This window comes from Pipistrellus hanaki (assembly GCF_964339955.1).
Source record: "Pipistrellus hanaki genome assembly, chromosome: 9".
In the NCBI taxonomy this organism is placed as follows: domain Eukaryota; kingdom Metazoa; phylum Chordata; class Mammalia; order Chiroptera; family Vespertilionidae; genus Pipistrellus; species Pipistrellus hanaki.
Window position 1 is genome coordinate 29321036 of NC_140511.1, and position 13198 is coordinate 29334233.

The 13198-nt window shown below is 39.7% G+C and overlaps 1 protein-coding gene across 1 annotated transcript; it reads left to right on the top strand.

Moving 5' to 3' along the window:
- Positions 1–334: 334 nt before the first annotated feature.
- Positions 335–5693, top strand: LOC311627628 (E3 SUMO-protein ligase PIAS2-like; the record flags this gene model as incomplete). The annotated part of the gene is given in 5 exon segments (XM_084894122.1): positions 335–381; positions 3798–3969; positions 3973–4131; positions 4134–5306; positions 5310–5693. Coding segments are annotated over 5 exon segments (1935 nt in total).
- Positions 5694–13198: the final 7505 nt, after the last annotated feature.

The window sequence follows — 13198 nt, forward strand, 5'->3', positions numbered from 1 at the left end:
GATTTTTCACCCTCCTTCGAGTTAAAAGTCTAGAGGGGACTGGAGTGGGAAAAATGATCCTTCTCCTGTGGGAGAAAACAACGTTAGTCTTTTCCCCCTTAGAGTTGGCCTTTGGTATGGGGAAAGCTTGGGGCATAATTCACCCATGATTACTCTTCCACTCCACTTTCTGGCTTCGTGAAGAAATGGGTTCTGCTTCTTTAACATTTAAACCTGGTGGGGATTCTGGTGCTCATGCCCACAAATGTTGGGAATGCCCCTAAGACTGTAGTCCCCCGCGCATTTCTCACTTTTATACTAGTCCACACTTCGTTTAGTGCGGGAACTTGTCAAAATGACCATTTTGATACCTGTTCGTTGCTTTGGAGGCCTCTGCTCCAGGTAAACAGGTATTGGTTGTGACCCTCTGCGCATGCCTGGCTCTCTAGATTTCAAGGTAGCGATTTTCCCTGCAAACTCAGTGCTCTGATGGGTTCCCAGAAAGTATATTTTTCAGTTTTCTAGTTTTGTCTTGTTGAAGATGAGAGTGAAGACTTCTAAGCAATTTCCTCATTGAAGTAGAAGTCCTCATTCATTACTGTTTACTCAAATCTTTTATCTTTTAAACAATGATTAAAATGTCCCCACTTTGAAATCCTATATCATCCACAGGCTGTAGCCTTTGTCTACCTTTAAAGTAATACTCGCATACATTTACATGTGTATATGTGGATTTATACTACTACATACCTATGGAGTCATGAGGATACAAAAATAATTACATGCATTCAAATGCCTTTCTTACAGTGATATAAACACCCAGACTTTTGAGTGTCATAGGAAAAAGTGAACTTTCTTCCCCCCGTGGACTGTTATTTCGAGTTTACCATTCGCTCACTTGCGATTAGTGACCTTAGTGCCTTTCATGCAGGGTTGCTCTGAAGATGATCTGATGCAATGTAAGAAAAGTGCCATGGCAGGACTCAACTAAGTCTAGCTCTTTTTAGGAATTAAGATCCCTGTCAACTGATAGGGCAATTGCTTTAATTGAGGTGCTGACAGAAGGCATTATGCTTCGCTTTGCCTGCTAAAGTTAAGAAAGGTAACAAATAGGATGTGGAATTCTTAAACTCGTGATGTACCTAAGATGACTATGAGTCTGCCAAATAGATACTCTTGGGAAAGGCATCCCTTGCAAGGGAAACCCATGAACACACACATGCTTTAGGATTTTAGTAACATTTTGGCATCTCTAAAATGCTAAGTAAAAATTGTAAAGTGTCCACAGAATAAAGCTACATAGGAAGCAGAAGCTAACCATAGCAGACTTCTGCTTTAAATGAGTTGAGATTTTTGCCGAAAGATAATGGAGCATTTTTGTGGTAGAAGAGTGACACTATCTGATTTAAATATTAATTCATATTATATACCAGAATTGGATTTTCTTCATTGCTAAACAGGCACTTCAGAAGAGATTCAGAAGACAACAAAATAGAGACCAATAATCAATCAAAAATGAGAGTTAAGAATAATGTAGATGAAAGTTTAGTTCTTGCTTATAAAAATGGGGAATGTACCATATAGTGTGCCTCAAAGGTTTGTCATGAGACATAAACAAACAATGTTACATGGAAGGATCCTGGTCAAGTGTCTAGTACAATACAGGTTCTTGATTGTTGGTATCCTTCATAAAAGCTTAAAATGTAGCAAAAAACAACAACACAGAAATAGAAGTTGTGTCATCTTTCTTGCTATAGTTACTAAAGATATAATTCCCAACTTTCCTATTTGGCCATTATTGTTATATTCCTTTATTTTTATCTTTATGTCATTCCGGTGTTTCCTTCTCAACCTTATTATAAAAATTCTCAGCCATTAATTTTCTAGATTTTATATAAGATTACCTTTTATCTGAAAGGAGAAGAGCAAGATAATTTTTGATGGTTTTACATTTTGTTTATTGATCTTTGCTCTAGTTTTTCTGGAAAACCATTTACCTTGCAGAAGTACTTTAGTCTCTCTTTTAATGGCCATACTTATAAATCTTTCCTATCTTGACTGCCTTCCTTAGTTCCTTTTCCCTTTCCTTATCTTTCAATCACAGATATAAAGTTTCAGCCCTAGGCTATCCATTGAGATAGGTTATAGGGGAAATATATATATATATATATATATATATATATATATATATATATATATATATATATAACTGAGTCACAATTTAGTGAAGTAGAAAAGCAATGCAAACAAAATTAAAATGAACAAAAATATTTGGAAATTAGTCCACTACAATATAGTAAAGCTTTTGGTATAAGCAATACAGTGCTCCCAAAATAGAAGCAAAAAATTATTTGTTGAACTCCCCCTGTTGGCTAAGCTAAGTGCCATTTATTTAATTCATGTAATCCTTATAAATAATTCTATGACATAATGTTCCCAGATTAAGAAGGTATATGAGGTAATAGAGCTTCTTGAGCATAGATATTTATGATTTTCTTAGCTTTGCATCTCTCTGCAGTTATGATTTTCTTAGCTTTCATCTCTCTGCATAACTGTTCATGGGACATAGTAGCCCTTAAACAAAGTGCTTATTTTCTGAGTGAATGCATTGAAAGCCATGTTTAGAAATCCTACAAGTGAATGGTTCACTTTGCTTTAGGATTAAGTTAAATGTGGTCAAAGGAGAACTGAGACAAAAAACTTTTGTAGTAGTTGACTCTTGACCTGGAACTTTAGTAAGTAAACTGGAGGCCCAGTGCATGAATTTCTGCACAGGTGGGGTCCCTCTGGGTGGCCTGCAAAGATCAGGCTAAAACTGCAGTCCAACACCGCCTGCAGCTCCTACCTGCTGCTCCCACTCAGCCCTTCGCCACTGTGCCTGCCATGGGTTTGTGCCCAATCAATGCCAGCCATGAACCCTGCATCTGGCACCCTCCCAAAGGGAGTGGCTTGTGCGATTGGGTTGAAACCCGCTCTCCAACATCCCCCAAGGGGTCCTGGATTGCAAGAGGGTGCAGGCCAAGCTGAGGGAACCCACTGGTGCACAATCAGGCTGGGGGAGGGACCACGGGAGGAATCTAGGATGCGTCTGACCCACTCAGTCCTGATTGGCTGGACCCCAGCAGCAAGCTAACCTACCAGTCGGCGCATCTGCCCCCTAGTGGTCAGTGCACATAATAGCAAGCGGTTGAGTATCATTAGCATATGATTAATGTATTACACTTCGATTGGTTGTTCGGTTGTTCTGCCTTTCGGTCTATTTGCATATTACCCTTTTATTTTATAGGATATTTGCTTATAAATAGGCTTCTTATTGCAAAACTATTTTAAAAAATACGCTACTTTTTATTATCCATTAAACAAAGGTATATAGTTATATAATTCAGCTATTTCAACAGATTATTGGGCACTCTAAATGATTTTGAAAAATTTTAAAAAATTATCTTAGATTTTTAAAGGATCTTAAAAATAAAGCAACAGTGTCTTTGTTTCTGATTTTGTCCAATAATTCCCATTTTTTTCCTTTGAAAGTTAATTTCTTTGAGATTTTTTTCAAATAATCATTTTCAGATTATGTACTTTCTCTCTTCTCATTAGAACTTGCAGCACAATTCTTGTAAAAATTGTATTAATATGTGCTTTGAAACATAAGCAGACTTAAGTCTATTAATATCATTTTCTTTTAAAAATATACTTAGGCCCAGTGCAGAATGTTGCTGAAGGCAGCAGTGAGGGCCCTGGTGGCAGCTGCTCAGTTGATGGCAGCGGGAGGGGGTGCTGTGGCAACAGTCATACCCATGGGTGACATACAATGGTAGACCTGAGAAGCTGAGAAATATGGTTTCTAGTTTTAGGTTTCTGAACTACAATGAACAGCCACTGTTGCTAGGCTTCGCTGGGCGGAATAAAAGTGGATGCAAGCATGACCTCCTGATAAGGGCATTGCATTTCTTGAAGAGCAGCTATAGCCTTGCGGTTCAAATTAAAATTTGAGAATTCCATCATAGACACCAGCACCCACAAACTCCTGAAGGACCTTCTGATTTATCCACATTCAGGTCTTCAGTTTTCAGTTTGGATGGTAGCTCATCACCTGTAGAACCTAACTTGGCTGTGGCTGGAATCCACAGGTTGCCTTCCACTTCTGTGACATCTCGCACTCACCGTCCATCTCTGTTGGTTCTGTGCTGCTTCAAGATACTAAGTCTATGCTTAAGATGCAGCGGCCAGGTCCTCCAGTCCCTCTTGCCCATCCTCATGTGATGTTTAAAAACTTGCCCTTTTATGATGAGTATGATGTCCTCATTGAGCCCACGAGTTTAGTTCAAAGAAGTACTGAAGGGTCTCAAGAGGAGTTGTTTAGTTTTACTCTGACTTCTCTACAGGTTACAGAGATACGCATATCTGGGGTTCCTTTGCCAGATGGTGGGGAGGATTATAAAATCCAAGTTCAACTGAGACTTTGCTTGGCAGAGACAAGGTGCCCTAAAGGAGGTGGCTATTTCAAGAACCTATCTATAAAAGTAAATGGAAACCTTGTTCCTCCATCTAAGTACACACCACCACTACCACTTCCTGATGCAACGATTAAACGGATGTGCTCTGGACACACTGTGAATGTTACATCTTTAGTTACATTATCTTCAGTTGTGCCAAACCAGATTGCCATCTCTTGGGCATCAAACATGGGAGAGACTTACTCCATGTCTGCACATCTTGTGCGACAGCTCACAGCAGCCATGTTATTGCAGAGATTAAAAAGGAAAGGTATTAGAGACCCAGATGATTCTAGAGCACTAATTAGAGAACTGTTTGCTGCAGACCTTGAAAGTGGAATTGTTCTAACTGACCTTGAGCTCTCCTTGATGTGCCCATTAGGGAAAACGAGGTTGACAAACCCATGCCGAGCAGAGACTTGTAGACATCTACAGTGTTTTGATGCTGCCTCATATCTGCAAATGAATGAGAGGAATTCAACCTGGGAATGCCCTGTGTGTAAAAAAGAAGCTGCTTATGAAAGTTTAATATTAGATGGGCTTTTAATGGAAATTCTCAATGACTATTCCGATGTGGAGATGATCAGATTCCAAGTAGATGGCTCTTGGTATCCATTGAGACCACAGGAAGAAGCTATAGAAGTCTCCAGTCAACAGGGTACAGGAGTCCCCCTCCTCCCTAAAACTTATTCATTGATTTCAGCCCCCATTACTCATACAACAATAATAGTAGCCCCCGGTTCAGAGATGGCAGCCAGGCAGGCACGGAAGAAGAAAATAGATATGATTGACCTAACAACAGAAGAGGAAGGCCCCCCTGCCAAAAGGAAGTGAATCTTTGGGTCAGTAACACAAAGCAGTGCAACCAAAGCGGTTCTCATGTATCAGGCGTCTTCTGTAAGGTTGTCCCATGTGACTTTGGTTGATCCTGCTGCTATTCCACCTTCATTGACAGACTGCTTGGTACCATTGCATCACACGCCAGTCTCAAGCATGTTATCAGATTTGTCAGGGGAACTAAGAAGTGATAGTAATAATGAACTACAGCTTGGAACGTTTTCTGGTACTGGGCAACAGTGGATTCAGAATTTATGGAATGGAAACAGCTTGATTATTTCAAAAAATATGACTGCCTTTTTAATAATACTATTGTCAGGTGCAAATGGTGCTCAAAAGCTGTCATTAATATTTGAAAATGTTAAACAGTTACATATTTAATCATGTAGCAATCATGTTTTGTTAAAGTTGACGGCTCAAGTAAGGAAAATGTGTTACTAATAAGACATGTAGAGTCAGTTTCATATAAAGATATATTTAAAATCTAAACGCAATAATTTTAACCATTAATAGAACAAACATTTAGAATGTACCATCAGAATTTTTAACATGATCTACTTTTTAATTAAAAATAATTGACCACATTTTCAACCATGAAATACTTAAGAGGGCATAAATATATATCAATATAACCAATTGTTTCAATTTGAACTTATGTTGAAATAAACAGCATTTTGCTAAACTTATAAAACAAGTAACATTAATCATTCTTTATGAAACTTCAACTATTTCATTTGAGTTTTAATAGCCTACTTAAAATGTAAAAGGCAAGAATTTGATAATGAAGGTTATCGAAAGGAATAACTTCTGACATGCCATATCAAATTTTAGAGATAATATTTGAGAAAAAGTTGTTTCAGTGAGAAATATTTATACTAGAACATTATTGGATTTTGTATAAGTGGCATCTGTGTAATGTTGGGGAGACAGAGTAGAACTTCAACCAAAAGTTTAGAAAACTGTCTGGGTATCTTATTTTGCATTACATAATTCACCATATCCATTGATCCCTGAATGAGGTGTCAAAAGATATAGATCAAGTTAATCTTTTAAGTCAACATGAAATAATAAAGAATTCCAGTACATGTAAAGAGCTGAGAATTGAGACAATGAAAATATGAAGAGTCTTTGCACCTCAGTGGGCAGCCTTCAGTTCAGGAGCTGTAAAAGAACAGTTCAAAAATTACATCAAACTGGTGTTTATTTAAATTGAAGTCATAAAATGGGAATAGTTAAACATTTAGAAAATGAGCACTTTTGAGCAATTTGGCTTCAATACAAATATTCCAACAGAGAGAGCAATGCTTTTCTTAGTTTTAGAAAAGTGTTTGTTATTCCAGTATTCAGGTAGACTGAGTGATTCAGAAAACATTAAAAGTAATCAGACATGTAAAATGAATAAACTATAAAAGCAGCAGGTATTACAAAAAAAAAGTTACACCATTTGAAGCAAAGTAAGATTAAGCCAATTAATTAAATGGCATGCCACTAGAGTATTTTGGTGTCTGAGTCAATAATGGAGATAGTGGATATATAAAACTCTCGGAAGGTATTATAAGGGTTAGACAAATTTTAAACTTAGTGTTCAACAGAAGCAGAGAAAGGATTTTCTGAAGGAGATCATGAATATGAAAAGAAACTCTGCTTATGGAAATATGTCACCTGCTGATGACCAGTTTAATGGAGAAGCTGGAAAAATTTGTTAAGATTCCCTTTGTCCATTGTTGGCTCAAACCCTGCTGTATCCTATAGCTCATGACAGATGTACAAAATGAAAAAAGGCATATCAGCAGGTGTTTTTTTTTACATGATTTATAAATGGGATGATTTTTTTAAAATGATTGGTGCTGTAGCTTTTATCACTTGATAAGCATTTTAAAGCATAGCTTTTTTAGAGATTATAAAGGACTAAATATACTTTAAATTTTGAACTTTAAATTAATCATTCTGGTTATTAAAATATTTTAAATATCATTTCCACTAATATTCTATATTTTGAGTAACTGTATAGTATCAGATTTTTACTGTTACTTAAGGTGACAATGAATGACAGCAAATAACAATTTATAGAATTAAATAGAAATTGACCTGTCTTAGCGAAGTATACTTAGTATTTTTTTGTTGTTGTTTTTAATGTTTTGAAATCTAGTCAAACAGGGATGTATAGGAGAACTGACTTGGAATTGCATTGCTGGACTTTTCAGGCATGACATTTTGAATGATTTATTGTTGTAACTCTAATGCTTTGAAATGGTGTACTGGGCAACCTTTCCTGTTACTAAAACTTAATTGGTAAATCTCACATCTTTGGTTTAGAAAATTGCATTGGCTTATAACCCAGTACGCCTTGATAAGGTTTAGCTTGTAAATGAGCAGAAATCGCCAAGTGGTTGCTTTGTGCAGAGCGTGGAACTGTGTGCCCTGCTTTGGATGTGGTATTTTAAATGAAGCTCAATGTGTTGTATTTCTAAAAAGACAAATGTGAAGTATCTTAAAAAAATAAAAAGATATTTAGTCTGCCCTCATTATATTGTCCTTTTAATCATTTTCCGAAATAGCAAAGATTTGCCCAAAAGTCTTCTAAAATTCAAACATTAAATATCACAGACAGCAGAATTAATGTCCTCTGATATCTGCCAAAAAATACATTTCTTCATCTTTAGATTGAAGTATTGAATTTTCTGACTCATAAAACAGTTCTGTAAAAAATAAGACTTTACCTTTATCTTCTCAATTAAAGACATCTTTTTGAAATATATATTTTATTGATTTTAGAGAGGAAGGGAGAGGGAGATAGAAACATCGATGATGAGAGACAATCATTGATAGGCTTTTTTCTGTTCCATGCCCCCTACTGAGTTTGGAGCCCACAACCCTGGCATGTACCATTGACTGGAACTGAACCTAAGATCCTTCAGTCTGCAGGCAGATGCTCTATCCATTGAATCAAACCATCTTAATCTGACCCTCTTCTTTGGTAGCATGCATTTAAAATCTGAAAAGACCTCCAATCTAGTTTGACTTCTTACATTTCTCATTTTTATTCTACCAATTTTGGCAAATCACTTTTGCCTTTTGATACTCAGTATTTCTGTTCAAATTTCTTCACCTTCAACAAAATATCTATTAATCAATTTTAGAGAAACTGTTGGGCTTTTCTACTTTTTGGGAATATTATCATCCTTACCTACAAACCTCTTGAGGACAAAGTATTCTTATCCTTAATAATTCCTGTCATATTGTGAATATCCTTCTGTTCCAATAGGAATTTGTTTGTAATCCATATCATTACATAAACAGGAATAGAGGTAATTTGCACATCATATGTAATTCTTCCTCCTATGTTTCTCCAAGCACTCACATTTGACCAGTTCAGCTTCCCTATGAGAAATGTTCTTATACATATAACTTAAAAGTCTCTTGCTTAATTGACTTCCAATTACTCTTTCTTGAATCCTTGGAGACATAAGCAGTGACCCACTAATAACTGACATCATTCTTTATAAATGTTTTTTTTTTTTTTAATTGTTGCTTGCTCTTCTCTAGAACATGCTATGCCATGGCACAAGGTTTGGTACTTGCTGGGCAGGAAAGCACAGAAAGGTTCTGAGATGATGTGAATTCAGACCCTGCCACACACCTGCTCCTTTGTTGGATGAACATTAACGAACCTGTTAGCGGCTCTGTGAAGTTTCAGAGCAAAGAAGCATTTTTCACTTCTTTTTCACTCGGCATTTCTCTGATTTCAACATGAGCTTCATTTCTTCTGTAATATGTATGAACACTCCAGGAGAAATGCTTTGAGAAATACATCAGTGCTCTTTTTTTTGTTGATGTTTTTTTTTTTTTTTTTTTTTTAAAAATATATTTTATTGATTTTGTACAGAGAGGAAGGGAGAGAGATAGAGAGTTAGAAACATCGATGAGAGAGAATCATCGATCAGCTGCCTCTTGCACACCCCCTACTGGGGATATGCCCGCAACCAAGGTACATGCCCTTGACCGGAATCGAACCTGGGACCTTTCAGTCCCCAAGCCGACGCTCTATCCATTGAGCCAAACCGGTCTCGGCTTTTTTGTTGATGTTTTTAATCACATAGCACCTTTCCCATGATTAGTTAATGTTATTAGTATTTAAATGTTTTTTTATTGATTTTTAGAATGAAGGGCGGGTGGGGAGAGAGATCTTGAACGGTTGTCTCCCACACAACACCACAACCAGGGATTGAACCTGCAACCTAGGCATGTGCCCTGACCAGGAATCAAAATGACAACCTTCTGGTGGGTGGGTTGATGTCCAACCAACTGAGTGACACCAGCCAGGGATTTATTAGTTTTAAAATGTGAATATTCTCATATTTTTAAGAGTTATCTTACTATATTAAGAATCATATATGAAATAGAAAGGAAAAAATGCTTTGAGACCCTGTGGCTCATGGTAGCTTTAATATATTTCTTACATATTTTAATATCCTATATAAAAAAAGTATAATATGCAAATCAACCAAATGGCAGAAAGATCTGTCACAATGATGTGTACGGACCACCAGGGGGCAGGTGCTCAATGCAGGAGCTGCCCCCTAGTGGTCAGTGAGCTCCCACAGCAGGAGTGCTGCTCATCCAGGAGCCCGGGGTCACAGCTGGTGAGCGCAGCAGCAGTAGTGGGAGAAGCTCCGCTGCAAGTGGGCAGTAAGGAGTGAGGGTTTCCAGGCTGTGAGAGCCCCTGGCTGACTGCTGACTTAAGGGGATCGGGCCTAAGCTTGGAAGGTGGACATCCCCCGAGGGGTCCCGGACTGGGGACCCTTCCCCCTCCCCCTTCTCCCCTCCCTGCCCCAGTGCACGAGTCTCATGCACCAGGCCTCTAGTATCTATACTAATAAAAGGGTAATATGCTAATTAGACCAGATAGACCAGACACCTAATGGATGTCTGGAACTCCTTCTGGACAAAGTCGCAGCAGCTATGAGGGCCGAGCAAGAACAGGCAGCTGTGGCAGTGGGCAGTGGAAGCAGCTTATGGGGGCAGCGCCTTCTCCTGATAGGCCCGGTCACCTCCCACAGAGGCAGCAGGAGAGGCCGCGCAGTGGTCCTGGAGTCCCAGTCCCAGTGGTGCAGCCCCTCCTTCCCCAGAGGCTGTGGTGTGGTCCCAAGATCCCAGGGCCCCTGTCCCAGCGTCGCGGCCCCTCCTTCTGCAGAGGCAGTGGGAGAGGGGGCTGCGCAGTCTCAGAGCCTCTGCAAAGGCTGGACAGAGTGCAACCGCAGTGCCTCAACCTCCCACAGCCCCTCCATTAGCCTGACTGGCCCCAGGTTGCCTTCCCTCCCCACACCATTGGGCAGGGAGTGGGGCCAGCGCTAAGAAGCAGCTGGCTTCTGGTTGAGCCACACTTTCCCCTTTTGCCCTTGCTCAGCCAGAAACTGGGCTGGTGAGCACAGTGGAGGTGGCGTGAGCCCTCCATGGCAGGTAGGCAGTAAGGAGCAAGGGGGTCTTGGACTGTGAGAGCCCAGGACTGCGAGAGGGATGTCTGACTCCTAGCTTAGGCCTGATCCCTGGGGAGTCCTGGACTGTAAGAGGCACAGGTTTGGGCTGAGGCCCCTTCCCCCGCAGTGCACTATTTTCATGCACTGGGCCTCTAGTTTAACATAATGATCATCCTTACTTCTCCTTTCATACTGAAGAATACTCTCACTACTTGGGTGCAAAATCAAATGGTCATCTACATTGACCACCACGTTTTTCCTCCTGGTTCTTTAACCATCCATTTAAAAGTACATACTTTTAAACATTTTATTATGATCATAGGGTATAAAAATGGCCTTGAGTCCAACTGTGTTGGAACATTTCTCTATCACTTAGGCAGAGTATTGAATATTCCTGTAAGGTTACAAAGGTTAGCATTTCTGTTCTTATTTTTAAGATCAAGAGAACAAGATGAACAGTGACATGAGTTGGGCCAAAACAAACCTTTGAATCTCTGCATCATCACCTGGTGCCTACACCAAGTTATGGCAGCTCCCAGCAGGCAATGAGCAGTTATCCCAGTGCAGGTCACAGATGAGCAATGTAAATGAAATGAAAATATAACGAACCAGTGAAGTATCTGACAGTTTGTTATGACCTTTACTCTGAGTACAAAAAAATCAATAAAAGTTGCAGGAAAACAGTTGTTGGTTTCATCTTAATAATTTTGTCTTACTGTATGAAGCAAAACAGAGATATGAAGCAAAATAAATGACACAAAGAAGTGAATATATCACCAAAAAACTCGGCTCAAAATACATGGTTTGGGGGCTTGAAAATTCTTGAGGGCACTCTTCACGTGCCCCTTATAATTATAATTACTTAAGATGGTTTGGATGTGTATGGCATATAAAAACATAGCTTGGGCATTGGCTCCTAGGACTGTAGTACATCATTTTCATTTCCATCTGTGCTGTCTTTCTAAATCTAGATCTGTTATTGAGTCTTGTTTCCTACACATTCATTTGTAGCACCCTAATGAGTATGAGGCAGAACCCCATTGTTTATCCTCCTATACAATAAAGAGGTAATATGCAAATTGACCATCACTCCAACACACAAGATGGCCACCTCCATTAGACATAAGATGGCCACCACAAGATGGCCAGTAGGGGAGATCAAGGTCTGCAGGGGAGGGCTGTTTGGGGTGACCAGGCTGGCAAGGGAGGGCAGTTAGGGGTGACTAGGTAAGCAGGGGAGATCAGTTGGGGGCAATTAGGCCATCAGGGGAGCAGTTAAGCATCTATCAGGCTGACAAGGGAGTAGTTAGGGGTGATCAGGCAGCAGGCAGAAGCAGTTAGAGGCAATCAGGCAGGCAGGGGAGCAGTTGGGAGCCAGAAGTCCTGGAATGTGAGAGGGATGTTAAACTGCCCATTTAGGCACAATCCCTTGAGGGGTCCCAGATTGGAGAGGGTGAAAGCTGGGCTGAGGGACATTTCCCCACTCCCTCCATGCATAAATTTCATGCACAGGGCCTCCAGTCTATATTATAAAAAACCAGTGTCCATAGGCCTTAAAGACCAAATGACCAGTCACCAAGAGATGCCTGGAGCATCTCTTGGTCCCTCCCCCCGCCTATAAGCTGCTTGCAGCAGTGGAGCTCATGGTTCATAGACTCCCTTCTCCATGGCCCACAGGCTCCAATCACAGCAAGGCTGGCGGGTGGCATAGCAGGCAGGTGGGTGCGACAATGCATGTGTGGGTGGATGGGGCTGTGAGCATGGCGGAACGGTGGTGGGTGGGTGGGCAGGGTGCAAACACAGCAGGGAGTTGGGTGGGTGGGTGGGGTATGCGGGGGGCAAATAAGTAGTAGAATTGTTTATATGCTCACACACCACCGGTCACAGCTTTCTGGCACTGGTGAAACTTGTGCTTACAGAGGTCAAAATTCCTCAATCCCATCCAGACCTCTGTATGGCAGATTTCTTCCTCACTGTATGTCCCCTTCTGTGGTCCTTTGAATTAGTCCATCCTAAATTAATCAAACACTATCTCCAACTATGTAGGTTCTCCCAAATGACTTTCTAGCAAATTTTATTTTATCTAAGAAAAAATAAACATATACCTTCGATCTATTACAAATGTAACTACCTTTCTCCTCATTACAACCATATTTTTTTATTCTTTACATGTAATTAAAGTGTGTATATTTTTTAAAGTTTCATTCTTTTACTCATGAAGCTAGGCAAAAATTTCTGAGGGAGGTCTCGGCATTGTGAACTTATACTTTAATGTATACTTAGCTATATGAGACTATATAAATGTAAATTTAAATGAAATTATAAACTCAATTTCTTCATCACATTTAGTAAGATTTCATTTCATCAGTGATTATGTTTGGGTAATGGCTTTCATAGTGGACATGCAGG